General features: G+C 49.8%; 1 protein-coding gene across 1 annotated transcript; it reads right to left on the bottom strand.

Moving 5' to 3' along the window:
• Positions 1–346: 346 nt before the first annotated feature.
• On the bottom strand, positions 347–24,589 carry LOC144945548 (E3 ubiquitin-protein ligase PDZRN3-like). The gene is given in 10 exon segments (XM_078874011.1): positions 347–952; positions 955–1,174; positions 2,588–3,616; positions 4,830–4,946; positions 5,665–5,766; positions 7,986–8,048; positions 10,028–10,126; positions 15,909–16,002; positions 17,024–17,289; positions 24,467–24,589. Coding segments are annotated over 10 exon segments (2,226 nt in total). The 5' UTR covers positions 24,536–24,589; the 3' UTR covers positions 347–785.
• Between the last annotated feature and the right edge of the window lie 2,646 nt (positions 24,590–27,235).

The raw sequence follows: 27,235 nt of genomic DNA, 5'->3' as shown, positions 1-27,235 counted from the left end.
AAGGGAGCGTGGATGCAAGGTGTGGGAAGCTATGAGTACGAGGCTGTTGTGGGCTTGCCTCCCCATCAACGGGAGGTGCGGATTGGTGGTGGAGTGGCTTAATGTCCCCACTGAAGATTAAGACTGATGAGTCAGATGCCCTCTATAACCACCTGTGTCAGGTGCTGGTTAAAGTGGGCCCTCGGAATAGTCATCCTGCGAGTGACTGTAATGCCCTTGTGGGTTATGTTGCAGGCACCTGGGCTGCAGTTATTGTAAGGCATGGGCCAGGTCAGCTCAATAACAATAGGAGGCTGTTAGACTTATGTGCAACTCATGGGCTTGTAATCACCAACACGCTGTTCTGGCATCGGCGCATCCACACATCATGGATGCATGCCGGGTCCATGCTAAAGCATCTTCTGGACCCTAGAATGACAGAAAAGCTGGTTTAAACAGCCCCGTTGACTGAATCAGTACAGATTTGACATTGACAAAAATTACTCATGGCTTTGTGGGGTGTGTTTTCCATGAATTCGAGCGTGCATCACACGTTAGCCTCAGCATTACGTTTACACGTGGCCTGGTCTTCAATGTGAGGGATGCGGCACCTCGTGCGCCTGCCATCCTTCTCCACAGAATGCGTTTGCAAATGACAGCAGCTCGGGTAGCACGCTCACGACCACCGACTTGGCCGGCGCGCTCCGTGACAGTCCAAGGCCTCGACGCTGAACGTCCCTCGACGCCGTGGCAGTTCGCTCCTCCCCCGGCGCCAGCGGTTGGATGCGCGGCGACCACGGGTGCCGTCACACGGTGGTGACCGACAGCAGGGGGTTGTACACCTTGCCGTTTCCGTCGGGCGACTTCTGCCCGTGGGCGAGCATCTCCTGGATGGTCATCCAGTTGTCCAAAATCTTTTTGTTGCGCTTCTTCATCATTTTGCGGTGACTCAGCTCGAGGATGCTCAGCTCGCAAAGTCCGAGGGAGGCGCGGCCGCCGGCACTCCGTCACCGGCGCCCGCAGCGGCCGCCGTGGCCGCCGCCGTGGCTGCTGCTGCTGCCGTGTCCGCTGCCGGAGACACCTTCTCCCCGAGCCAGTCGAGGCGGCAGCGCAGCATGAACTCGCGCCGCCGCCGCTGCTCGCGTGCCCGCACCAGCTGCTGCTTGCGCTGCTCCTTGCTCCAGTAGCGCCCGGTCTTCACGGCCACAGGCCGAGTGGAGAGAAGGAGAGGATAGGAGAGAGAGGTTTTATTATTTTAATATTGCGCTTGTTTACCGAGGAAAGCCTCTCTGACCCTCAGGACTCTTTTTACAGAAGGGTCCTGCCATGCTGCGAGGGGCGAGTGTCACCACTGCGCCCGACGTGTCACCCGGTCGTTTAAGTTGAAAAGTCAATTGTCGGGCAGAGCGGAAACACAAATGAGCGGCAGCGAGCGTAGCTCCTCTTGCCGGAGCAAGAGGGAAGAAACTCGCCGCCGTGATTGTTAGTGACGAGCGGGAAGGAGGGGAAACGACGCGTGCCTACACCCGGGGCTTGCGCCATTCACCGGCCATTTCGATATGGTGGAGCAAAGAAGCAGTTCTTGGGCCCAAATGCCAAATTATTGGTTTGGCAGTCAAATCTTCCTGTCATTTTAACTCTGTTATTAATTCAAACTGGGGCAATGGTCTAGGGAAAGTTCTCCAGAAAAATATACATCCATACAGTTTAGAGCTTATACTGCTGAATGGAGGGCCTCCCCCTTCTAATTCGGTTATGGGGCTTTTGACCATACTCCACACTGGTCATTGCAAAACGTCAAGGGGGTGGCCCAACATCGATTCAGATATCAACTATCCACTGATGTTTGCTGTGGCCGGGAATCAAACTCAGGTCGTCAGGTTCATGGGGAAGTGCGCAAATCGCTGCACCACTGCTCTACCCTTCAGCCCTTCAGCTTTAATGTCAGGATTATGCACAGATTCATAACAAACGTTTTTGGGTTAGATCGCGTTATTTATAAATGTGTCGTAACCCTCCACCACCCGACACGGCCAATCAGCAAAAAAGTGTCCCGTTGACAAAAGACAAATAGTTCACTGCTTTAGCCCACCGGTGTGTTGAAGAGTGAAACCACAACATTTACTTTTTTTTCATTGATTAAGCACAGAGCGCGAGCATCTTACACAATGTGCCTTCCTTGGACCGGAGTTCGACTTTAACGGCACTTCTCTACAGCCAAGCTGCTCTACAGGGCAACCTGGAAAGTTCGGCTAGCCACGATTTAAATTAAATCACCGTAAATACTCAGGAGTATTACAAATACACACGTTTCCCTGCAGACTACAGAACAGTATATGTAATATTGACATAATATGTAGTGTGTGTTAATGTAGACAAAAATGTCCATGCAAATTGTGTTCTGGACAGCGAGTGCTCGCTTAATGCACGGTGTTGACACTATAACGCTGGAACGCGGTTCTTCCTTTCGGGAACGCTTCTCGCACAGTGCGGAACGCGCACCGTTATCACCGCTAGAACGCGGTTGCTGAGCGGTTGAAGACGAACGACTTTCTCGAGCCGACCGATCGTGCCAGGGGTGGTACTGCGCGGAGCGATCCGGACTGACCTTCATCTCGCTGAGCACGTCGTCGTCCGTGGTGACGCCGCTGCGCTCCTCGCGGATCCTCAGCGCGCGCTGCCGCAGCAGCCGGTCCCGCACGGGCCTGCGCGCTGTCAGGCATCGCGAGCCCTCCGCGCCCGGCCCGTCGGCGCCGCCCGGCCCTCCTCGCCCTGCCGCGCCGCCACCGCACGCCCTCACCTTCCACTCGTACGGAGAGGCCGGCGCCGACGCGGACTGCGGCAGGGGCCGTGCGGCGCCGGCCTCGCGGCGCTCGAAGCGGCACAGGCTGGCCAGGCTCAGCTGGCTCTGTGCGTATTCCACCGCCGACTTCTGCTGCACCAGCTGCATGTAGCTGCGGTAGTGGCGCGCGTGCAGCGGGACGGGGGCGCCGCCCGCGTCCGCGCTGGTCGTCGTCGCCGCCCTCTCCGGTCGGCATCGCCCGGCACTTGCCGCGGGCCGAGCTCGGGTCGTCGCTCCGGCGTCGTTTGAGCCGCGAGGGCCGTGGTGAGGATCGCGGCCGCCGGGCGGCGAGCTCCCGCCGGCTTCCCCGTCCGCCTGTGGCGACGCCGCCGTTGCAAAAGCGGCGGAGGCCGGATCCGGGTCGTGGCCCTCGGGCAGCTCGGCGATGTTCGTGAGTCCTGGTTCCGCACCGACGTTGTGTGGAGATACGGTGGCGGCCACGGTGGCGGCCACGGTGGCGGCCACGGTGGCGGCCACGGTGGCCGCGGTGGCAGTGCCGTCGTGGCTCTGGACGCGCATCTCGAAGCGCCGCAGCTCGTCGTGCAGCAGCGCGATCTCGCGCCGCACGTCGGCCACGCCGCACGCCGTCCCCGCCTTCGTCCGCAGGTGGCGCCGCAGATCTGAGCCGACGCCGCTGCCCCCGCGGGGCCCTGCGCGCGACGGGGGGGCCCCCCCAGCGCCGACGCCGCCGTCGTGCTCCGAGCTCTCGTCCGTGCGGCCCAGGCCGCTGTCCTTGCCGTGGCCGTGCGACACCGAGTCCGTGAGGCCCGCGTCGTCGTCCGGGAGCGCCCTCGCCTGGAGGGGGAGCGCGCGAGACAGAGGCCACGCGGAAAACCATTTCAGACACGTTTCATTGCGCGAAATTGGGAAAAGAAACAAAAGTTGTATCGGGTTCTGTGACTTGTCATTTGGGTCGTGGTCTCTGCAGTGTTATTGTGGTTACTACTAAAGCAGCGTAGACTGTGATTTCAGGCCACGTTTGGGTGTAAACAGCTGACCACTTCTGATCACCAATTACTCAGCATCCTAGAAGCAACTGCACGTATTCCTGTGTTCGGTTTATTTATAGTAATGTGTCGACTGATCAACGCAACTATTTTGACCTAACCTCAGAAACAAAACCAGTCGGCACAGGCTAATCGCCTTTATCTTTTCCCCACGATTTTATCTCAATTGCGCTTTTGGCACCAAGTCACAAGACCCAGTATCCTCGTGAATCTTTGAGAATGGCCCGTGGAAGCGGATATCACAGAGCTGCATCTGAGATCCCTTCGAGTGACCCTCCTGTCCACACATAATAGAGGGCAGCAATTTCCCCGCTCGCTCTGCCATATGAGAGTACGGTTCTCAGAATTTAGCCAAGTTAAGCGCAGAACCACATTTATTGTGGTTTATTTTGTCCAGACCATCAGCTTTCAATTTTAACCACAGGCAGCTGCTGCTGCCCGGATTCAGACCCAAGCCCTCAGCGGCGCCAGCTCAACGCTCTGACCTCCGAGTTGCCCGGTGACCTCAAGGCGGTCAACGTTGAAGTGTGGCTAGCACAACTTGTTGCACTGTGGCTATTACATTGGCCAAGCTGCTGACATTACCACCACCTCCTCCTTCAAAGTGTTGCTAGACACTTTATAATTAAAAAAAATGAAAGCACTCAATTTAAAACTGTCAGAGTAATGCGAGAGTGAAGGTAATACTAATTATATGCTGAACACGGAGTGATAATATGGGATTAATGATGCCTGTCTTGTGTAATCTGATTACAATAACCTATTACCCTCCACCACTCCAACAGGGGTGGTGACATGACCCAGCGGTAGCCCGTTCATCACTTGTTGTGGAGGTTCGCGTTCGACAGGCCGCCCTGGTTAACACCGGAGGTTACTACTGGACCACAACAATATGCACCCTGGTGTTTTTCATAGGCCATTGTGCTTCCACACAGCATCATGGTCCAAAACTGTCCAAATAACCTGCACATTTCTTAACGGTTAGAGGTGAGAGTGTGCACCTGGATGAGACTGGAGCCGATGTAAGCGATGGGCTCCATCCGCTCGTCCTGCAGAATCTCCACCCTCAGGGTCTCCATCACCGCTCGGTGCTTCTCCTCCACCCAGCCGTCCTCAAGCTGAGCACCACGCCACGATCCATCAATCAACATCGACTCTCTGTGCTCACCATCACGTTGTGATTTGACTTTCATTCTGCTAGTTTATCCAGTCTTGGTGGCCACCCATTCAAGCAGTAACCAGACTCTAAACTGCTTAGCTTCCAATATCTAACGAGGGTGGGTTCATTCAGGGGGATTTGGTTATCGCCAAAAATACATTTAAGAAATGATAAAGAACTAAATAACCTTTGGAACCTCATTTGCCAGTAACAAAATATGATAATTGTTTTTTTACCCTTTTATCTGGCAACAAAACTGACACCTTTTTTACAAGGAGTCATGTTTGCATAGACCACAATACCTGCAGTCGAAATGCAAACAAAAAACACAACTCTGACAATGTATGCACTGTCCTTGAAATTGATTGGTCCACACCCGAGACAGCTTTCTTTAGAGCCTAGTCTCACATGGTGTTGGACCAGATGGCGCCTTTCGGCTGCGTCTCATTGTGGGCCTGTGCTCATTAGCTGGGTAAAAAAGGTGTCAGTTTTGTTGCCAGATAAAAGGGTAAAAAAACAATTATCAATTAAATAACCTCTTCTCGGGCGCCCAACCCCACACGTACATTGCGAGCGGTAGAATCCGCTCCGATGGTCGACTTCGCGAATCCCTGCTCGCCCAGTATCCGCACCGATGCACCACGGCCGCGTGTCCCGCGTATCGGCAAGCTGCGTACCTGCGTGTCGGGCCGTGCCAGCAGCAGCGACACGTCGGTGCCCTCCTCCTGGGTGAGGCGCGCCACCGCCTGCCGCCGGTCATGCACGTCCAGCCCATTGATCTGAGCGAGAGGGAGAGACGTGTTGCCATGCGGGCCCTCGCTCGCCCAGGGCAGGTCCGGGTGGCCATGGCATGGCCGGCGTGCGTACGTTGGGCCCTCTGTGTACATTGTGACCCAGCACTCGCACACTTACTCCGCTCACTCCTCTCACCGGCGGTCAGTCGGCTTTCTTGTCGACTCACGTAGGTAAAAAATTAAAATTAATAATCACGACGTTTCGGAGGCAACACAAGCTTCCGTCTTCAGGTGGAACCGTATCAAGTGAGAGAAATTCCAAGAAAACATTTCTCTCACTTGATACAGCTATCGTGCTGTGACGGTTCCACCTGAAGACGGAAGCTTGTGTTGCCTCCGAAACGTCGTGATTTTGATTTTTATTTGACTTTTATTAATTTAATTTTTTTACCTACGTGACTTTACCGAAAACACCTAAGTATATGAATCCTTGCAGTCACGAAAGCTTCAAATCTAGAATTCCTTGTCGACGTCTATCGCTCCTACTACCGTGGTTACCGTTCCCCTGAACTTCACTCAGCGATTCCTCCGCCCATGTCGAGGACTCGGACTGACTGTTTCGGCTCATCCACTCTTTTCAACTTCCCCACTCTGCAGTCCCAACAACACCACCACCTTTGCTCACACGTGCACTGCAGGCCACGTCACTTCTCATTCTGCGTCTTCTCTCGCGCTGCTCCACTTTGCAATCCATTTCCATCAAAATAACATTGCGGAATTCAAGAAACATATTAACTCTTATCCATTACAAGTTCTACAGGGTTGTTTGTTGTTGGCTGTGTCGCATTGTGGGCCTGTACTCATTAGCTGGGTGTAATGCACACTAGCCTATAGGACGGGTTTATTGCAGTTAATCTGAAATATTCAATCGAAAATAATGACCCGCTCATGATTATTAATGAGGGGGTGAGGTCCACATGAGTGACGTCATCAGCTCATGATTATTAATGAGGGGGGTGCTCCATGTGGAGTGACGTCAACCGCTCATGATTATTAATGAGGGAGGGTTGGCCTCATGTGGAGTGATGTCACGCGCGGGACACACAGACATTCTTGGCTCATTATAGTAGTAAATGACAGAGGTGGGACAAAGTCATTGTTATGCAAGTCCAAGTCGAGTCGCAAGTCATCAAATTCATGACTCGAGTCTGACTCGAGTCCAAGTCACATGACTCGAGTCCACATCTCATAGGTGGGACAAAGTCATTGTTATGCAAGTCCAAGTCGAGTCGCAAGTCATCAAATTCATGACTCGAGTCTGACTCGAGTCCAAGTCACATGACTCGAGTCCACACCTCTGGTAAATGATATTTAAATACAGGGTGTTTAAAAATATGGACCCGATTTGAAATCGCAATATCTCTGCAACCACGAACTGCCCATGAATGAAACTCTGACCACTTGAAAGGGCGGGGCATGGAGAGGGCGGGGCATGGAGAGGGCGGGGCATGGAGAGGGCGGGGCATGGAGAGGGCGGGGCATGGAGAGGGCGGGGCATAGAGTTTCAAATGATGACCGCTCGATGCCACTCCCAGCGCACAAACAGCCCCTAGCCTCAGTCATTCACGAGACGCGCTGCCTCAACGTTGGAGAGGTCGCACGGGACCCCAAGACTTGGCGCTACACTCTTGGCCCCCAAGATCCCCAGACATCACCGCACCCTGCGACTTTTTCTCGTGGGGATACGTCAAAGACCGAGGTGTTTTTGTGCCACCGTTAGCGACGAATCTGGATGACCTCAAAAACAGAATCACGGCAGCGGCGACTTCAGTGGAAGGAGACACTTTGAGAGGCGTTTGGGACGAATTCAACAATCGTCTCGATGTTGTCCGTACAGCAGGTGGAGGGCACATAGAGCATTTATAAAATGGTTAGTAAAACTTGATAACTCATTAAACCGTTTGTAACTTTTTGTGGAATTGTAATATGTTGCCTTCGTGAAATATACTGCTTTGAAATTGGGTCCATCTTTTTAAAACACCATGTATACGTACTGATCTATCATTTAGAAAGCAAAAAAATCTAGGCTTGCATATTAGACTGGCTGCCAAATGACGATAGCTCGGCAATTGGTGCGGGAGGCAGGCATGGTCAAAATGCTTTCACGATGTCAAAGGGCTACGGTCGTAAACTCTCCAAATCTTCAAGGCTTCACAGCCCCAGTTACGCGTGACGCAAGCCGTCTGGTTGTAAGGTGAGGGTACCTGTAGGATCCTGTCGCCCTCTCTGATGCGCCCGTCCCGTGCCGCGATGCTGTTGGGATTCACCTGCAACAATCAGACACGTTGACAATTCGACATCGCGTCTGCGTAATGGTGCAGCCCCCCCTCCCTTTCCTTTTGTTTTCTCGCCGTTGCTTCCACTTCTGGCAGAAGCGCCTCGAACAGAGGGAGCTCGAAAGGAGGGTTGGCCTAATTTGACCTAGCTGGCCAGATGTCTTGGAGAAGGTGGGAGTAACCCACACTTTAGCCCACCACGCGCGACCTGCCGGATCGTACACTCATTGTGGCGAACACCAATTGTGGTGAACACCAATTGTGGTGAACACCAATTGTGGTGAACCCAACAAAGGTGGTGGAGAGGAGGATTTTCGAGACTTGCGTTTTCCTTGCAACTTCCGTGCCGGGATATGGAGTTGAACCGGTGACCTACGAACTGCAAGTCCAGTGCGCTGATAACCGTTTCACCACTCTGGCAGCGCGCACGCTACGTTTAATGCGAGTATAGTTCATCAGGAACAGTTCAAGACACATGCAGACACGTGACCTAATTTGTGGTGTCGACTCGTCTGAGTGTCTGTGCGTCGGTTTGTGTTGATCGCCAGGCCAAGTGTGAGGTCATGACACATATTTAAGAAGCCGGGTCACATGACGTGGTTATTCTGACTCGCTGCAAGATACTAGATGCAGTTGCAAGCAAAACGCCGTGGATATATTGATCATTCTGTTTGTGAGAATTGTCCTTCAACTTCCCGGTGAGCTGAAACAATCACAATTGATGCACAACAAGTTCACTATAATGAACGCGATGTTGGTGTTGCTGTGATAATGCTATTTACACGCTGTGTGAATGTGGACACTATGCGTAAGCTGGGAAACACTATGTCAAAAGTATGTGGACGATATGTGGATGCTGTGTAGATGCTGTGTGGATACGAACTGATGTATGTTGAACCTCTTTTGCACCGTACGTAGCCAACCGTGGTAATCAGTTGTGTGATCACAATGTAGATGCTATTCATGACACGTGGACACTGTGGATGCTGTGAACGCTGGCTGGATGCTGTGTGGATGCAATTTGAACACTTAGTGGATGTTGTGTGGACACTGGATGCTGTGTGGACACTGGATGTTGTGTGGACACTGGATGTTGTGTGGACACTGGATGCTGTGTGGACACTGGATGTTGTGTGGACACTGGATGCTGTGTGGACACTGGATGTTGTGTGGACACTGGATGTTGTGTGGACACTGGATGCTGTGTGGACACTGGATGTTGTGTGGACACTGGATGTTGTGTGGACACTGGATGCTGTGTGGACACTCGATGTTGTGTGGACACTGGATGTTGTGTGGACACTGGATGTTGTGTGGACACTGGATGCTGTGTGGACACTGGATGCTGTGTGGACACTGGATGTTGTGTGGACACTGGATGTTGTGTGGACACTGGATGTTGTGTGGACACTGGATGCTGTGTGGACACTGGATGTTGTGTGGACACTGGATGTTGTGTGGACACTGGATGTTGTGTGGACACTGGATGCTGTGTGGACACTGGATGCTGTGTGGACACTGGATGTTGTGTGGACACTGGATGTTGTGTGGACACTGGATGCTGTGTGGACACTGGATGCTGTGTGGACACTGGATGCTGTGTGGACACTGGATGTTGTGTGGACACTGGATGCTGTGTGGACACTGGATGTTGTGTGGACACTGGATGCTGTGTGGACACTGGATGCTGTGTGGACACTGGATGTTGTGTGGACACTGGATGTTGTGTGGACACTGGATGCTGTGTGGACACTGGATGCTGTGTGGACACTGGATGCTGTGTGGACACTGGATGTTGTGTGGACACTGGATGTTGTGTGGACACTGGATGCTGTGTGGACACTGGGTGCTGTGTGGACACTGGATGCTGTGTGGACACTGGATGCTGTGTGGACACTGGATGCTGTGTGGACACTGGACGACGTACGTGACAGGCAGACACGGCGTCGCTGCTGCTGCTGCTCGCTTACCTGGCTCACGTAGATGCCGGCGTCGTCCTCGTCCTCCGTGCGGTAGCACACGGTGAGGCCGAGCCGCTCCCGGCTTGAGCCCCGGTGCAAATCCACCTCCTGTGGGCAACAAGGGGGAGGAGGGGTGGGGGGGAAGATGGTTGCGCACCCAGCATCAGGCAACAGTCACCACGACCCACAGTCAACATCCTCACATTCGCATGTCCTTAGACTGGCTCGTGTTGGTGGTGTGGTTAAAAAGGATTGGGTGACAATTGCGACGTCATTATTTCTAACACCATTTGCAGTCAACTCAACCCCGTCAGCCGTCCAGGGTCAATAAAATAAGCACAGTCCAAGCATGTGGGAGGTCTACAGTGTTTGTGTTCCATGCAGGCCCCCAACAACCAAAAGCAAAACCTGAGCCACTGCCTCTGGGCCACCACACACAGAGAAGAACACTGCCCCAATATTCCCTCCGTGGGCAGGAGGCCCGGACTCTACTTGGTGTGTTGAACTTCTTTCACACTGTACGTAGCCAACCGTACTAATTGGAGGTGTGTAAAGCCACTGGGTAATGGGATACATTCGCAAAAAACAAATACAAGGTGTTTTATATCTTGTCATACAGCATGCGTATCATCAATTATTATGCTTGTTTTCCCAGGAAAGCCTGAGTCTCAAGCCTCATGTTTCAGGAGGCTCTCGTAAAGTTATTTCAGTCGGGGGTGATGTTGTGACTGTATTCCCAATTGAGCCATTTTCAGGTAATTTTTCAGCATTTAGAAGTTTTCTTCCAATGCCAGTAATATTGTGTGCCTTTAAGATTATGACCAGATTGTCCAGAATGCACCCGATCTCATTAGCGATCAGAAGCCAAGCTGGGTTCAGTTTGGATAGTGCTTGGATGGGTGACCCACAAGCAGAACAGGTGCTATAGGCTGCGGGGGGTATATGGTGTCACCGCTGGTCAGCACTGTACTATGCTGCAACATATGTTCCGAGGCGTCACCCACCACTGACCAGCGTGGTGAAGTATGGTCAAATAACCCCCAAGACATGCAATGAGCAGGAAGATAAAACACACGTTACACAAGTTGTGTAGATATTTCACGTACACATGTTATATAACAGCATAAAAAATAAAAAAGGAAAACTGATTTAATTATATTGTAAATTAATCTTAATGTGGGATTATGGAAAAATGCCATTTGCAAGCCTCGTTTCTGACATTTGCTGTATCGTACGTATTTATATTCATCTTCAGGAATATTCTATTTTTCAGAAGTTTATTAATTGAATTGGATTTTTGTAAATGGCCAGGCTCCATTTATAATGAGCTAATTAAATCTACATGGTTGACTTTAATAGGAAACAAACTAGTCTCAAAGTAAGAACAAATGTTTCTGCTAAAAATTAATGGTGCTTCAGACAATTATCATTTGGTTACTAATTGGCTGCATTGTTATTGTAAGGACGACCGTACGATCTGCTCCGCAAACGACAAAAGACTTTGCCAAGTCGTTCCAAGTCAGCCATGTGCCAAGGTAATGGGTTTCTCTGCTATTTGGTTTCACGAGTCATGGTCATTATTTAAGCACCGCAGCCCAGCGAATACGAAACAAATATCACGGGGATTGCGCCTATGGTGATACACAAGCACAAGGCCTGGCGCAAATTTACAGCTTCACGTGTGAACGTTTTTAAGTGGTGGGACCCATTTTCCAGCTCATGCCCTGGAAATGTCAAAATGTTCCGTATATCAAGCTGTAAAATGTGTGTCGACTTTTACACTCGTATCACTAAAGGCAAAATTCTTTAAACATCACCCTGGGCTACCGTGTGATATGTGGTAGTAAGAATATTTGAGTAGGCGATTATTAGAGAAACGGGCCAATGTTTGAAAAAAAACTTTCGTTCTAACAGCCTCCAATACCAAAACGCAGGGATGCCAACAGGTTTGTGCATAGTGTAGCGATTATTTTATCTCAGGGCGCTCTCAACACGATAAGTGACCTCTTCTTGGTTCTTTTGGTAAAGTCACGTAGAAGGGGAGTAATAAAATAATAAAAATAAAACATAATAAAATAATTCTCACGACGTTTCGGCCACAACGCAAGCAGCCGTCCTCAGGTGAAGAATGAAACACCACCAAGCTTGGAGCGTATATTTAAGCTAGGTTGGAGGGGGGAGGAAGAGCACCTTGCATATTTTTTTGTCAAGGCGCTCTTCCTCCCCCCTCCAACCCAGCTTAAATATACGCTCCAAGCTTGGTGGTGTTTCATTCTTCACCTGAGGACGGCTGCTTGCGTTGTGGCCGAAACGTTGTGAGAATTATTTTATTATGTTTGATTTTTATTATTTTATTACTTCCCTTCTACGTGACTTTACCGAAAGAACCAAGAAGATGAATCCCTGCAGTCACGAAAGCTTTAAATCGAAACGATAAGTGACATAAAATCTCATCTCAACACATTGCCCAGGGCACCCAAGTGACCGCTGTCCTCGTGGGCACACTGTGACTCGGCACCTGGCCTGCAGATGGGCATGAGTCTGCCAGTCGGGGGACATGACTGCTATACCGTATCTTGTCTCCACATAATTTACATAGAGCCTTGTCCAAGGCGCTTTACACGGAATGAATAATAGTACATGTGAATGTAATGGAGGAGACGAGGTGAATGAAATAGAAGCAATGGGCAAATCTGCGATGTGTGAATTCGGCGAGATTGAAATTGATGACAGTGAATGATGATGAATAGATTGAATGAATAGGGAATGAGTGAGAGCCATCTGATGAGAATATGGAGAGGGAAAAGTAACGGTGGCGAATACGAGGTGGAGTTTAAGGGGTTGCGGGATGAGCTAGGGGTAACAATAAGTGAGTTTTGAGTGTGCAGCGGAAACTAGTGAGCGAAGGCGACTGTTTAATGTGGAGGGGGATGTTTGTTCCAGTGAAGAGGAGGGGGGGGGGACAAGAAGAGAGAAAGAGCGAAAGCGTGGATTGAGTGCAAGGAGAAGGAGGAGGAACTAAGAGAGACAGCAAAGATTGTGAACGCAGAGGGTGGGAAGGCGACACGTAGAAAGAAATTAGCGTGGCAAGTTATGGTGAGACAAAACCATGAAGGGATTTGCAGAGCAGGGTGAGGAATTTGAACAGGCAACGGTAATGGACAAGGAGCCAACGCAGTTGCGCGAGGAGGGTCGAGGTATGGGAATCATAGGGAGGGTTGAATATGAGCCCAGGAGAGTCATTTTGGACTTGTTGAAGGGGGGCAAAAGAGTAAATGCGCAGACCGAGCATAAGAGAGTTGCGGTAATCCAGACGGGTATGGATAAGGGAATGGATTGGAAGCGTTGCAGCAGAAATGGAAATAAGCGGTCGGATTTTGCGAATGTTGAACGAATGAAACCGGCAAGTATGGGTAGTGGAGGAAATGTGACCGTGAGGGAGAGGGAAGAGTCAAAGATAACAACAGTGAGGTTGTGGGCTGAGGAAACAGGGGAAATTGAAAAAGGAAGGAGATAAATGGTGGGAGAGTGAGGAGGTGAACGGGAGGTTTGGGAAAAGATAGTGACGTGACATCCAAGATCGGATAGAAACCAGATAGGATGAGATGTGGGAGGCGAGGGAAGAGGAAGGAAATGAGAAGAAAATGTTGATGTCATCTGCGAATAAATTATGGGGAAAGTTCAGCGAAGAAAGGAAATATGCAAGCCGTGAGAGAGAGAGAAAAGTAGGGGACCAAGAACTGACGCTTGAAGAGCACCAACAGTGAAGGGGGCTGGGGGGGGAAGCGGCGATGATTGAATGAGACCGCAGAGGGGCGCACGGAGAGGTAGGACTTTAGCCAGGAAAGTGGTGCGTACAGAGATACCAAGAGAAGATAGTGTAGAGAATAAGAGTCGGATGGTCAACCGTTTCGAAAGCTGAGGACAGATCGAGGAGTATAAGAATAGAGGCCAGCAGGGGCAGAGTTAGCCAGGTGAGTCTGAGCCGTTTCGGTTGAATGAGAGGGCCAAAACCCAGATTGGAATTGGGTGTAGAGAGAAGATACGTAGTAGGTAAGACGAGAGTGTACCAGGCGTTCTAAGAGTTTGGGGGGAAATAGGGGAGAAGGGAAATGAGCTTTTAGTTGGCAGGAGAGGAGGTATCAAAGAGGATTTTTTGAGGAGCGGTACCATAATGGCTGACTTATAGATTGCAGGAAAGACACCAGTGGAAAGGGAGGAATTGCATAGGGACACTAGGTCGGGTAAAATTAAAGGAAAGAGTCGGGGTAGAAGGGAAGCAGGGATGGGATTGAGAGCAAGTGGGTAATCTGGCAAATTTGGACCGTGACGTGGCACACAATTTCAAATGGTGTCAGATGATCTTTAGTATACACCGTGAAGCAGACGTCGTGTAGATCTATTTTTATGGTTTATATAATCAGTAGTTCATAATAAACGTTTTTGGGTTAGATCACGTTATTTATAAATGTGTCGTAACCCTCCACCACCCGACAGGGCCAATCAGTAAAAAAGTGTCACGTTGACAAAAGACAAATAGTTCACTACTTTAGCCCACCGGTGTGTTGAAGAGTGAATCCACAACATTTACAGTTTTTGGGTACGACGTTTCGCTGGTAATTACATCCGCGATCTAACTCAAAAACGTTTATTATGAATAATATTGGTCGCGAAAGCCTACGTGTTCTGCCTCACGGCAGGGGTTTGGCTCACAGCAGATGGGGGTGGGGGCGTATGTACACCGGAATTTCCTGTTTTTGATGCTAAGTTTGGTCACGTGACCAGGAAGTTGCGATTTGAGATTCCCGCTCAACCACGCGGGCGTCGGCCATTGCACACATAATTCAAGATGGCGGCACACATCGCATCCCAGTGAAGCCAGTCGCAATTGTCCATTGTGGGACTTTAAGAAGCATTGTCTGTAAGTTCGTTTATATTATTATAATATTGGCAATGCTGTTATAATGTTAGAATGACCGTTATAATGATGTAAATGCCTTTATAATGCTGTTAAAATGTTACGATAAATACGAGGCCTAGTTAACAACGAAGCCTGCAACTTTCCTTATTGTGAATGTTACTTGTAATTTAATAAGTCGAATCAAACTTGTACCCAAGTAACTTTATTGCGATCTGGAGACCAAGGATGACGAAATGTCTCATTCATAGTGCAGTGTTATGTGTAGTATTGTACATCTGGGGTGCAGTGTGATGATAACACGGTGTGCCTTTATGTAACACAGCAGCTTATGCTCTTGTATAGTTATTCAGTGGTAATGTAGGGGCCTGGTCCATCCAGGGTCTATTGTTTAGAGACATGTTATCTAAGACAATGTTATGATGCTGTGGTGTTCATTCATTGTGTTGGTGTTTCCGGGTATTAACAGATGCTGTATCTGTGCTGTTTTCTCACCAGTTTTACCTCGTTAAATTCAATAAATGACGTTTGGAGTCAGACGTTCATCCTGGCTCTGAGGGTTTATTGGACGCGAGGTTAACTACTCAGCTAGCGGTGCAACGCAGCGCACAGCGAGGCCGAGACACTACGTGTTAAACAATCAGCAGTATTAACCAAGGCGGCTTCAGGGCTCAAACCGTAAACCTTTGCAACAAACGGCAAAAGCCCCACCGCTTGGTTACGCTACCGCCCCGGAGCAGAATATTCCCAGTATAACCTCGCGTACTGCTGGGGCAAGTGCTGTGAGCGAGCACTTTCCGAGGCCAACACGGCACTTGGGGGCGGTGTTGTTAGTGCCACACCTTGCTGCCTCTCTCTCTCCCTAGCGCTGATGTTTCATTTGCCGACGGATGTGCGGTGGAACGTGGAGGTGCAGCAGCTACGCAAGAGCACGATATAACGCGGTGCTAACCGCGCATGCAGACTCCTCACCTCGTACTCCAGACCCTCCGCATGGTGGGCGTCCTGCTGCATGCTGGGAAGGTAGTCGCTTGAGTCAAAGTATTCGGATGGCAGCTCACAGAGGCTGCATGGGAGACACCAAGCGCGGCAAATGTCCTCGGAGTTATACGCGATGGAAGGCATGAGCAGCGCGCGTCTCGTGTACGCACACAGGGGGCTGCGTGGTGCTGGCCCGATGCTTTGTTTATTAACGCATCCCTCGGGTGATGTCACACACACGTGAGTAATTGCTGCACTGTGTGATTGTGGATTTGTTTCAATTCTGCGTCTCGATTCGTTTTAAGAAATTTTTTTTGAGTCTCCTCTATTATTACTGTCCTGTTCGTAGTTTTTTCCACTCCATAAGCATAATTGTAACAGGAGCAGATATGTTGCTTGCAATTTAAAAGCGATACTTACACATGCAAGTTGACGCTTTGCGAGCCTTAATAATTCATATTAAGCTTACGGATCGTTGCAGCATTGTATGTATGGACAAATGGATTTTACATTGAACCAAAATTGATTAAGATAAAAGCAATGTCAAAATATATAGCTTTGGTCCACTTACTGTATTGAGTCTGAGGATTGAACCAATTTGTGCTGTGTTATTCCCTCGTATGCATGGGTTTCCTCTGGCTACTCCAGCTTCCTCACACAGGAAGCCAAACACCCATAAATAGAAGAGGCCAAACATCACAATGCACAATCCCCTCCTGACAACAAGTCTTGGGCCACATTGAGGCTTTCCCAGATACATAATGAGCATTCTTATTGTGATAGGTTTTTACCCTTTCAACTGGTACAAAACTGACACCTTTATTTATATAAGGCATCATGTTTGCAATAACCACAACACAAGCAGTCAAAATGCAAACGAAGAAGCAACTATGATAATGATAATGATATGCACTGTCCTTGAAGTTGATTGGTCCACACCCGAGACAGCTTTTCTTAGAGCCTAGTCTCCATTGGTGTTGGACCAGATGACGCCAAAAGGTGTAAAACTCAAAAACAGCGCACAGCATTCTTACTATTGCGGTACAAGAGAGTCTGGTGGCAGTAAATCCACGACCCACGGCAAAGCATCATCACGGGCCACTGACCCCTGGGCCAGCAGCAGGGGATGCACGTTGGGCAGGGGCGGCGTGGCCGGGCTTCGTTGACCGCTGGGCGAGGGTGGCAACTCGGTCTGCGTGCTGGCGTCCGTGCGCGCGCGTCCGCCCGGTGGCCTCGGTGAGGCCAGCGACGGGCGGCCCCTGCGCAGCACCTCCACCACGACGGGGTCGCGCGCCGCTCGCAGCAGCGCCGCCTCCGCCACCGCCGCCTCCTCCTCCCCGTGCGCCGCCTTGCCGGAGTCCTTGCCGCCCACCTAGACGCGCGAGGGAGACTCGGGCGTGAACGCACGCGGCGGGCCTGTGTGTCACCGTGGCACTCCGGTGTCAATTGCGGACGCGGACGCGTCACCCGCTTCAAAAAGATAACGCGGCACTGAAAGCAAGAAATGCAGACATCCCTCCGGGTTGGATCGCGTGCCGTTGGGCACGATGTCTCACGCTTCTTCAGGAACTGCAGCTCTAAAACACAGCACAGCCGCGAAAACAGAAACATCTGAAAACAAAGAGAGATGGCAAAAAAATATGGCGTCCCCATGCTCCAATGAGCATTAGTCGGGTCACATCTGCATGATAACTATCGGTCTTGAGACGCTGGTGGAATTTTTCCACATTAACAAGGTAGGACCCAGTCTATCCGTGAGATGTTCAACGTCGCGTTCCGGCGTGGTAGAGATTCTCATTTCATTGAGCATTAAGCGACGATTAGCCGAGCAGATCTGCAGCCGGCATTTGAGCTCACGGCCTTCTGACTGCTGGCCAGGTTCATGTGGTATTGATCTGATCAGGAATCGTCCCTTGCGCACGTACCACTCGCTCACGCATAAAGCTCAGCCAAGTTATAATTGGGTTTTTACCCTTTAATCTGGCAACAAAACTGACACCTTTTTTACGAGGAGTCATGTTTGCATAGACCACAATACCTGCAGTCATAATGCAAACAAAAAACATAACTCTGATAATGTATGCACTGTCCTTGAAGTTGATTGGTCCACACCCGAGACAGCTTTCCTTAGAGCCTAGCCTCACATGGGTTGGACCAGATGACGCCAAAAGGCGCACAACTCAAAGACAATGCACCATCAGAGTATGAGAGCTCGGTGTAAGCATTTACACCATTGGTACCTCATTTGCCAGTAAAAAAATATGATAATTGGTTTCAGCCAAGTAATCCAGTGGTCGATTTCCTTCGTCGCCAGGAAAATGCACAGCGACCGCACTGGCACAGATCCGCACGGACGTACCCACCACACACTTTATTCAACAGCAGTCCCGGTTAAACGAGCGCATGTAATAAACGCGATTTGAAAGGCAAATGTGATTACGTGCCGCCGTAAGTATGCTCACACATTCCACTGTAAGCTCTCTCCTGAATGTGCCCCGGGGCTCGTGTGAAACCTCTTAAACAGCCAGGGAGCACTTAGCGGCAATGCCCGTGCGCCGACGCAGATTAACCCTTGACGAAGAACCTCTCGCGAGCCCCCCACCGTCCACGCCTCCTTCCTCGCGTTTACGAGAGCCGTAGTGCGAGCGTCAGGGCTGCGGTAAAAGTCGCACTGGGACCGAGCAGACCGCGATCGCTGGCAAGGCCATTCCGCTCGGAGCTCACTGGACAAAAGCAGACGAGAATACCGGATGGGACCAAAACTAAAAAGTGAACAAAAATTAGGAGGGGGTCCTGGCAGGGTGTTATGATGCCTCGCTTCACGAATTATTATCAAGTCCCTTGGCTCGCAATGCTTGCATTGCATCCCGCATATAAAGATCTATGCTTTTTTCGGCCAATGCAAATTATAAACATGATATGCTAATTTTACACTGAGGCTAATGGAGGGAGCATAAATGTGCAATTGAGAAAGCGAGAACATAAATGAGAATTAATTATTTCACTGGACCACCGCTAGGTCACGGTGAGGGACTGGAGGTTGGGTTCGGAGTTGGGCTGATGGGAGAGCTGGCAGTAGCAGGGCTTGGCTCTTCACCGATTACACTGGTCAACAACAAAAACACATTTTTTTTCTGGCCTGGACTTTTGCAGTTGTTTTAGACTAATTTCAGGGTGCTGATTCCAAATCTGATCTCAGATTTGGTCTATCACATCTCATTTTTATGCTATCGGCATACCCAATTTTCATTGATTTTACCCGAAACTAACTCTGTCACTTATGATTGCAAATTGTTGCGAGTCAGTGACTGCTTTAGTGTTAAAATATGGTGCTGTATTTTTAGGATAGTGTTTATAATGTAATTTTATGTAGATATCCACATTTATTTAATATTTTTCTTCTGCAGTTTTTATTGAAAATGCAATATTTGATATCTCAAAAACCTAATGTGATGGACCAAAACTGATGCTAGATTTGGAATCAGCACCCCGAAATTACCTTGAAACCGTTGGAATACCTTATGCCAGAAAAAGTGTGTTGACCAGTGTTATCTTCCAGGCTGCAAGTCGACTGGGGTAGGCATGTGAATATTTGCCAACGCGAGAGCTCCACCGGATGCAGTGTTTTTCCAGGTCACCGACTTGGAGACACCTGGCTGAAATAAAACCCTGGCTTAATTGGGAAAATTCACTTGGCAAAATTGCCCCTTTTTGCGAAAACTTGGCAGGACCCTCCTGAAAAAAGAGTCTTGAGACTCAGTGAGGCTTGCCCGTGTAAATGAGCATATTGATAATAACAATGATGAAAAGAAACTGCACCTGATTGACATTTAACAAAAACATAATTTTTTATTGTTAACTTATTTCATTTAAGCAGAGGCACAGTCATTAGCACACTACGCTCTAAACGCAGTGACCCAAGTTCAATTTCCAGCCACATACATCATTGGTGTATGACGCACCTCCGATTAGGACGGTTGGCTTAATACGGTGCGAATGAAGTTCAACATACATACATTGGATTGAGAAATGGACGCAACTTATTATTTGACCCCATACGGTGTTGTGTGTCACTCTGAAGTCATCTTGTACTGTTTGGTCTATCTTCTTGGTTCTTTCGGTAAAGTCACGTAGAAGGGAAATAATAAAATAATAAAAATAAAACATAATAAAATAATTCTCACGACGTTTCGGCCACAACGCAAGCAGCCGTCCTCAGGTGAAGAACAGGTCTGTCGGGAAGACAGCATCTGAATGAAACACCCCAGGCTTGGAGCGTATATTTAAGCTGGGTTGGAGGGGGAAGAGCGCCTTGAAAGAACCAAGAAGATGAATCCCTGCAGTCACGAAAGCTTTAAATCGAAATGTTTGGTCTATGTTTTAGTATGGAGATGCGATGTCTCATAGGGCCACAGCATGCTTAAATTAAGGGCTGGTGCAATGTGCACAAGTCAGTAGGGGTCTAAGAATGTATTCCCCTGGCAGTTATATGACTCGGGGTCACAATCTGATTTAAGTATTGATTCTGTTTTTGTCTCGTTGTTACAGTCTCATATTTGTATTTTCTCATGTTCACGAAATTGAACAGCATCGATGTTTACACGCGTGATTTGATACATGCATCTGGAGTCTGAAACAGGCTATGAATCTATGAATCCTTGCAAACCTACCACTCAAGACAAAACCATTTTCATCAAATGCCGTGGGGATGTTTGGTTTCTTTTTTTTTTAAACAGTCATTCTCCATCCACTGCTGGATGAGGGAAGGCCTCCACACACTGTATCGATCGTGGGGGGTTGCTTTGACCAAACTGCAGCATATTTGGTCAGTGCAGTTTGGTGAAACGGGGGCCCATGACCGGTTGGGATATCACCAGAGGATGACTTTATAGTCTGTAGGAGCAAGTGCTGTTAATGGGCATCTATTAAAGAGGGTGGTGTCTCCATCACTCTGCCACAGATGTCTCCTACGTACTCGTGATCACACTCCGCATCAGCTACTCATTTCAGGCTGGACCAAGTGCAGACAGAGACCACTTGCTACCGATGTCAGCCATGGCGAGGAGTTGAAACCAGGTTGCCAAGTGCATAGTGCAGTGTGCAAAACTTCCACACACAGGAAGACAAAGATCCCCCATATAGCCTTTGCAGACTTTTAGGGCAAGTGCTGTTAGCGAGAACCGATGAAGGCCGGCACGGCACACGAGGGGGTGGGTGGCCAGCACCACGCCCGGCCGCCTTTGTCTCCCCAGTGGCGATGTTTACACACTGCACCTTGTCCTCATTTGAGGCTGAGACGACCTAGGGGAGGTCCACGACCGATTCAAATAATCGTCACAGGTGTTGGCCGTGAACAGGAATCGAACTCGGGTCTAAAGGTTCCTAGTGCAGTGCGCTAACCACTACAGTGACTACACCACCACTACCCACACACAGCCTGAACAGACTGTTGGGGCAAGTGCCGTTAGCGGGCACCTATGAAGGCCAGCACGGCACACGAGGGAGTGGGTGGCTACAACCATGCGCGGCCGCCTTTGTCTCCCCAGTGATGTTTACACACCACACGAGGTATTCATTTTACGGCTGAGTCGACCTAGGGGAGGCCCAGGACCGGGAATCGAACTCTAGGGGCCGGGTTTGATGCACAGCGCGCTAGCCGCTACACTAGCGCTCCCCACAGACATAATGTCTCACTCCTGCACACACACTACGGCAATATATTTAGCATGACACATGCTGACGCACACACACGGGTTTACAATTAAAATAAATTATTCCACTTAAACGAACAAAATTTTTTTTTTTATTATTCCCATTCACCGTGTCCAAAATATAAACACTGTATTCATTCTGCCCTTAGGTGGGGATAAATGTAAGGAGATGTGATATTTCGATTTTTCCAAGCATTCATACCGAAATAAACAGCATTTACTGGAGCAAATTATCCATCAGCTACCCCACGGACACACTGGCAGACAGATCGCCTCTGCATGCACAGTGTGCCTATTAACATTGGACTGCTGCTGAGTGAGCACATGTATTGTCTGTGCACTCATACACACAATCAGCACTTAGAACTGCGTGCATATTGCACTGCATAGGACTAGCTGCGCACTGAACACAATCATAATCACACCACCACGATGAACCGGGGTTGCTAGAATCAGTTATTTTACATTTCTGGTTTGCCGCAAAGATAGAAATGTCAGGAGAAGTAAACTTAGCAGGTTTGTAATTCAGGAGGTTTTTATTGGGGTTGGATTATGTCGGTGTGGAATATTTTTTTACGATAACCACCACCACCCGACAGGGCCCAACAAATCAAGTTGTGACCCCATGGGGGAATATGCCAAATGATTTGTTTTTTTGGGCAAAACCAATATTGAAACAATTGGCATTATACCTTCACGATCTAATACAAAAGTAACTAATTATGATTCGGTATAATAATGGTCGTGAAAACGTACATTTGAAAATTACAGCTTTAATTATCTTAAACAAACGCATTCATGACCAACATTCCATTGGACACGGTTACCGGTTCGTGACTTCTGTTGGAGAGTGGTAATCGATTTTGTAAAGGAGTTGTGGTCTCTGCTCCACAACGCTGCAGTGAATGCACTCCTGGAGGGAAAGTAGTTGCAATGTCCCAGCATCATTTTACAATATTACTTTTAATGCAAATTATATTTAGTCAGGATTATTGATTATTTTATATTCTATGGTTCTTTCGGTAAAGTCACGTAGATAGAAAAAAAATAATGACCGCTTGTGTTGCGATCGAAACGTCGTGATATTTGTATTATTTTTTATTCACTTTATTTTCATTTTTATTATTTAATTGTTATTTTAAAAAATCTATCTACGTGACTTTACCGAAAAAAACGTAGAATATGAATTCTTGCAGTCACGAAAGTTTAAAGTCAAAATTTAATTATTGATTATTGAAGGGGTCGTCTGTTACTCAATAGCTCCTAATAGGTAATGATTCAGATGCCAATTTAAAAACCTATCATCAGCAAACCTCTCTTTAATTAATTCTTATTCATCCCAACCCCAATATGTAAAGGGCAGTCTGCAACTCTCATTACCCACTCTATGTGTGCCTCTCTAATCACGCACTATGGAAGAAGGACCAGTGCCCGAAACGTCACCCATAATATATTTATCCTTTAAAGGCCACAATGTCATAACGAATGCTGAGGGTTTCGGTTAAACGACAGAAGATGCATCACGTAACACTGCATGTCTGTTAAACACTGCACATAAAACACACGTGGGTACGGCCTATGGGCACCACTGCAGTTACATTCATTCACAACGGTACAACTTGTGTAGGAGCACCCACCCACATTCACCACCTCATCCACGTCACCTGCCACTCACTCCCCTGTGCCAGTGTACTGCATATACTCCAGCTACAGTATGCACACCTGAGGAAGACCAGTAGGCCGAAACGTCGATATAATGATCTGTTTTACAATACTCTGAAAAACTGTTCATTTCCAAGCTGTTATTTTGAACCGTTTGACACGAGGCTTGCCCATCGCGATGAGACGTGACACGCATCAGCAGTCCGCTGCACATGCTGCTGTGACATGCACATTAATACAGATCAATTGACATCTCTTGGTCTCTCCACTGCTGGGTGAAATCCTCCACACGCCATAATCAACCGCGGTCCATCCGCTGGTGAATGAAAGCCTCTCCAATGCTCGTCCACATCGCGAGCATGAGATGCCACAGACAGTAGTCGTGCTGCAGCCGTACAGTCTATTAACATACATGCGCCTTATTACACATTAATGCACAAAATGTCACACCTCGCTTCTGCATAGCGGCTGCGGTGTAATATCAACCAACGCAAGCTCGAATCCAGCCAATCATCCTTCCCGGGGCCGATAAAACTAAGAACACTCTACGAACGGCCACAATAGTGGTCGGACCTCTGGGGGACACTGCCTAGGGCACCTGTCCCGGGAATTGTGACGGTGTAATATAATACACATGCAGCTACGTAGCAGAGGCGAGCAATGTTATATAACCATGCACGATATACACGTCTGGGAAGCTAAGCCGGACTGGTCCTGGGTAGATGGATGCACGCCATGTCCGTCAGATTGCAATTATTAAAATAAATAAACTCCGGCTCATAAAGGCCGCGGCGTGGCTACATTGCGTGAGCAGAGCAGCAGTATCCGTCATTGTGCTGTACTTCTATGCTCGCCTGGCCTTTACACAACCCAGCATTGACCAACGCGGTGAAGTATGGTCAAATAACCCCCCCCCCACCCCCCCCCCCTCCTCACCACCACCACGACACCGCACAGGCCCTCGTACCAGCAGAAAAGCATTGCACGCGATGTCTGATACACGTACGGCTAAGTAAAGCACATATCTACAGCACCCATGCACAATGCACCGTGTACCCCAGTCTCTAGCGGCCACGTCCCTTGCACCACCCAGGGGTCAGCGTGCCACGCGACCTCCTACCGCGAGTTAGAAATCTGCAGAAGCTCCCCCCACCCACCCCCCACCCCACCACTCACCTGGCAAACTTCATACAGCAGCTTGTACTGCTCGTCCTTGGAGCGCAGTGCGCACAGCGTGCAGCCCATGACACACACACGCGCACACCAGCCCCCCCCTTTTTTCCTCCACGCCTCAATGGTTTCTCCCACCCCCCGGGACCCGCTTGCCCCCCCCTGCCCCCTGCCCCCCCGGGGTTGTCGCGCGCGAGGGCTCCGCTCGGTGCCCGCTCGGCGCGCGCGCGCGCCACACTGAGGCCACGCGCTGGGTGAGCCCATTAATAGTCGAGTGGTGGGGGGGGGGGTGCGTGACGGCGGAGGCGGGGATTTAGTGGACGTGCCTCATGAATATTTACTAAACCCTGCGATACGCGCCTACCAATGATGGTGGACGGGCATTGCTAACTGTGATTAATATTAATACGGCGAGCACCAAACGAGATGGTTTAGAAACCGCCTATCCAATTAATATTTATGCTATTCCCGTTTGCCAATGATCAGCGCAAGGCTCATGAATATTAATTAGACCGTAGCTTGGCGCTTCCAAACCGACCAATGAGACGCGGGCCCGATCTCATTAACATCTAATTAGGCCCCGCGTGTTTTTTTTTGTCGCGAACGCCTCCTCGATGAGCAGCGCGCACGCGGTGATGGCTGAAATGTGACTAATTGTGAGCGGAGAGCGCGCTGAGTGAGCGCCTCGCTCGCGGGCCCGTGGGGGAGCCTCGCGATGATGGCCCCTCCGCTCGCTACGCCGCGAGAAGGCGGCGGCGGCGGCGGTGGCAGCAGCAGCCGGGGCCGTGCACAGCGCAGAGGCGGCTGCGATGATGAATGTAACATCGCACGCACGCGCGCTGTCTCCGCGTGCTGACGCGAAATTAATTGAATTAGCGACGAGCAACGCGTCCACATTCGCTCCCAACGCCTTTGTTGATCCGATTCGATCACCGATTGCTGTGTTTGACGCGCGCGTGTGGGTGGTGGGGTCACGTTTAACCCCGTGAGGACTTTCGAATCGATGCATGTCGCGAAAGGGTTCGATGCATTTTCGAGACGATGTGTGGCCATCGGCGCTCGCAACGCGCACGAGACGGGAGCCATGGAATGGACATCGTGTGTGTCTAGTCGAGCTGATGTCCGGTGTATTAGTAACATCGTCGGACTCGTGAGGGATGGCGCTGGCTTGGGGGAGAAGCTTCTCTTCATCCAGCAGTGGATTGACCATGACAGGCAGCGGGGCAGGCAGTGCTGGCGGTCACTGGGTCGGGGTCGATGGCTCCTGGGATTTGGGCGCACAGTGTTGGCGTGCGGTGCTTTTTCTACAATATTTTGCCATCTTTTCTTGGATTTTCCGTTTGCACAGAGTCACTTTAAGATGTTTTCTTGTTCATGTTTTTTTTTGTTTGTTGCGGTTGCACCCGATTCAAGAGCCGAATGGCTCACAGGGCTATACCTAATAAATGAAACTGAAAAGACTGAAACGTTTAAACACCCAGCCTTCAGCCACGGGGCTCAACTCAATAGCCACACGGCAGAGGTCGCAAACGGGTTTTGATTCCGTACCCGTACCCGGCCGCACCAGGGTCGCAAACGGGTACCCGTACCCGGCCGTACCCGTACCCTACCCGTACCCGGCCGGGTACGGGTAGGGCACGGGTATCGGGTACCCGATTGCGACCTCTGGGATGAAGCCATGTTGCAGGCGCGGGTGGGTTGATTCTAGGAACTTGAATTGTGAGAAGAGACAAGACGTTGGGAAATGAGTGACAAACGGTGACTCACCAGTGACTCACAGCCTACCCGTACCCGTACCCGGCCGCACCAGAGTCGCAAACGGGTACGGGTAGCCGGTAATCGGGTAGGGTACGGGTATCGGGTACCCGGTTGCGACATCTGCCACACGGACAAACTGTGGGGTCCATCCGTGTGGCGCTACGATTCTTGCGCTCATGCCCAGCACGATTGACGTTTAGCACAACGATGACGACCCCTTACCCAGGAAAGCGTCGCCGAGGCTCAAGACTTTTCAGGAAGGTCCTGCCAGGTTTTTAGCAGTCAGGGGACGTTGCTGCTGCTGAGTTTGATCCCAAATGAGTAATTTGCAGGTAAGGGGCCGTCCATAAATGACGTCACGCACCTAGGGGAGGGGGGGGGGGTGGTCAGACATGTGTGACGAGTGGGGGGGAGTTGAGAAATGTGACGTCACATCAAAATGCGCAACTTTAAATAAATATAGACAACACGTTCTACTTAATGAAATATACTTTTTAATCAATGTTTTCTCCTACAACATCAGAGTGCAGCGCCACATTAAATACGCACTACAATGACAATAGTTTAAAGCGATTTGAAGCATATTTTATTTTGGGGGGGGGGGCAGAGCTTTGTGACGTCATATTTGAGGGGGCGTCTGCCTTTTTGTGACGCCGTGTGACAAGGGGGGGGGGGGGGTCAAAAATCGTCAAAAATCGCGTGACGTCATTTATGGACGTCCCCTAATTTTTCAATATTGGGATGTGGTTTGTCCAATACCAATGACATTGTAGGTTTGTGTTTTGGTACGGTAGAACATTGGGGAATGTGGATGAAACCCAAGCAGAACCTCCGATTAGCACGGTTGGCTATGTACGGCGTGAAAGAAGTTCAACATACAGAACAGGGGGAGGACCAGAGGTCGCAAACGGGGTTTGATTCCTTACCCGTACCCGGCCGGGTATCGGGTAGGGTACGGGTACGGGTACCCGATTGCGACCTCTGAGATGAAGCCATGTTGCAGGCGCGGGTGGGTTG

Source organism: Lampetra fluviatilis, chromosome 38 (genome assembly GCF_964198595.1).
Source record: "Lampetra fluviatilis chromosome 38, kcLamFluv1.1, whole genome shotgun sequence".
Classification (NCBI taxonomy): Eukaryota; Metazoa; Chordata; class Hyperoartia; order Petromyzontiformes; family Petromyzontidae; genus Lampetra; species Lampetra fluviatilis.
The sequence above is the reverse complement of the archived record's forward strand: the minus strand, read 5'-3'. Positions and strand labels throughout refer to the sequence as shown.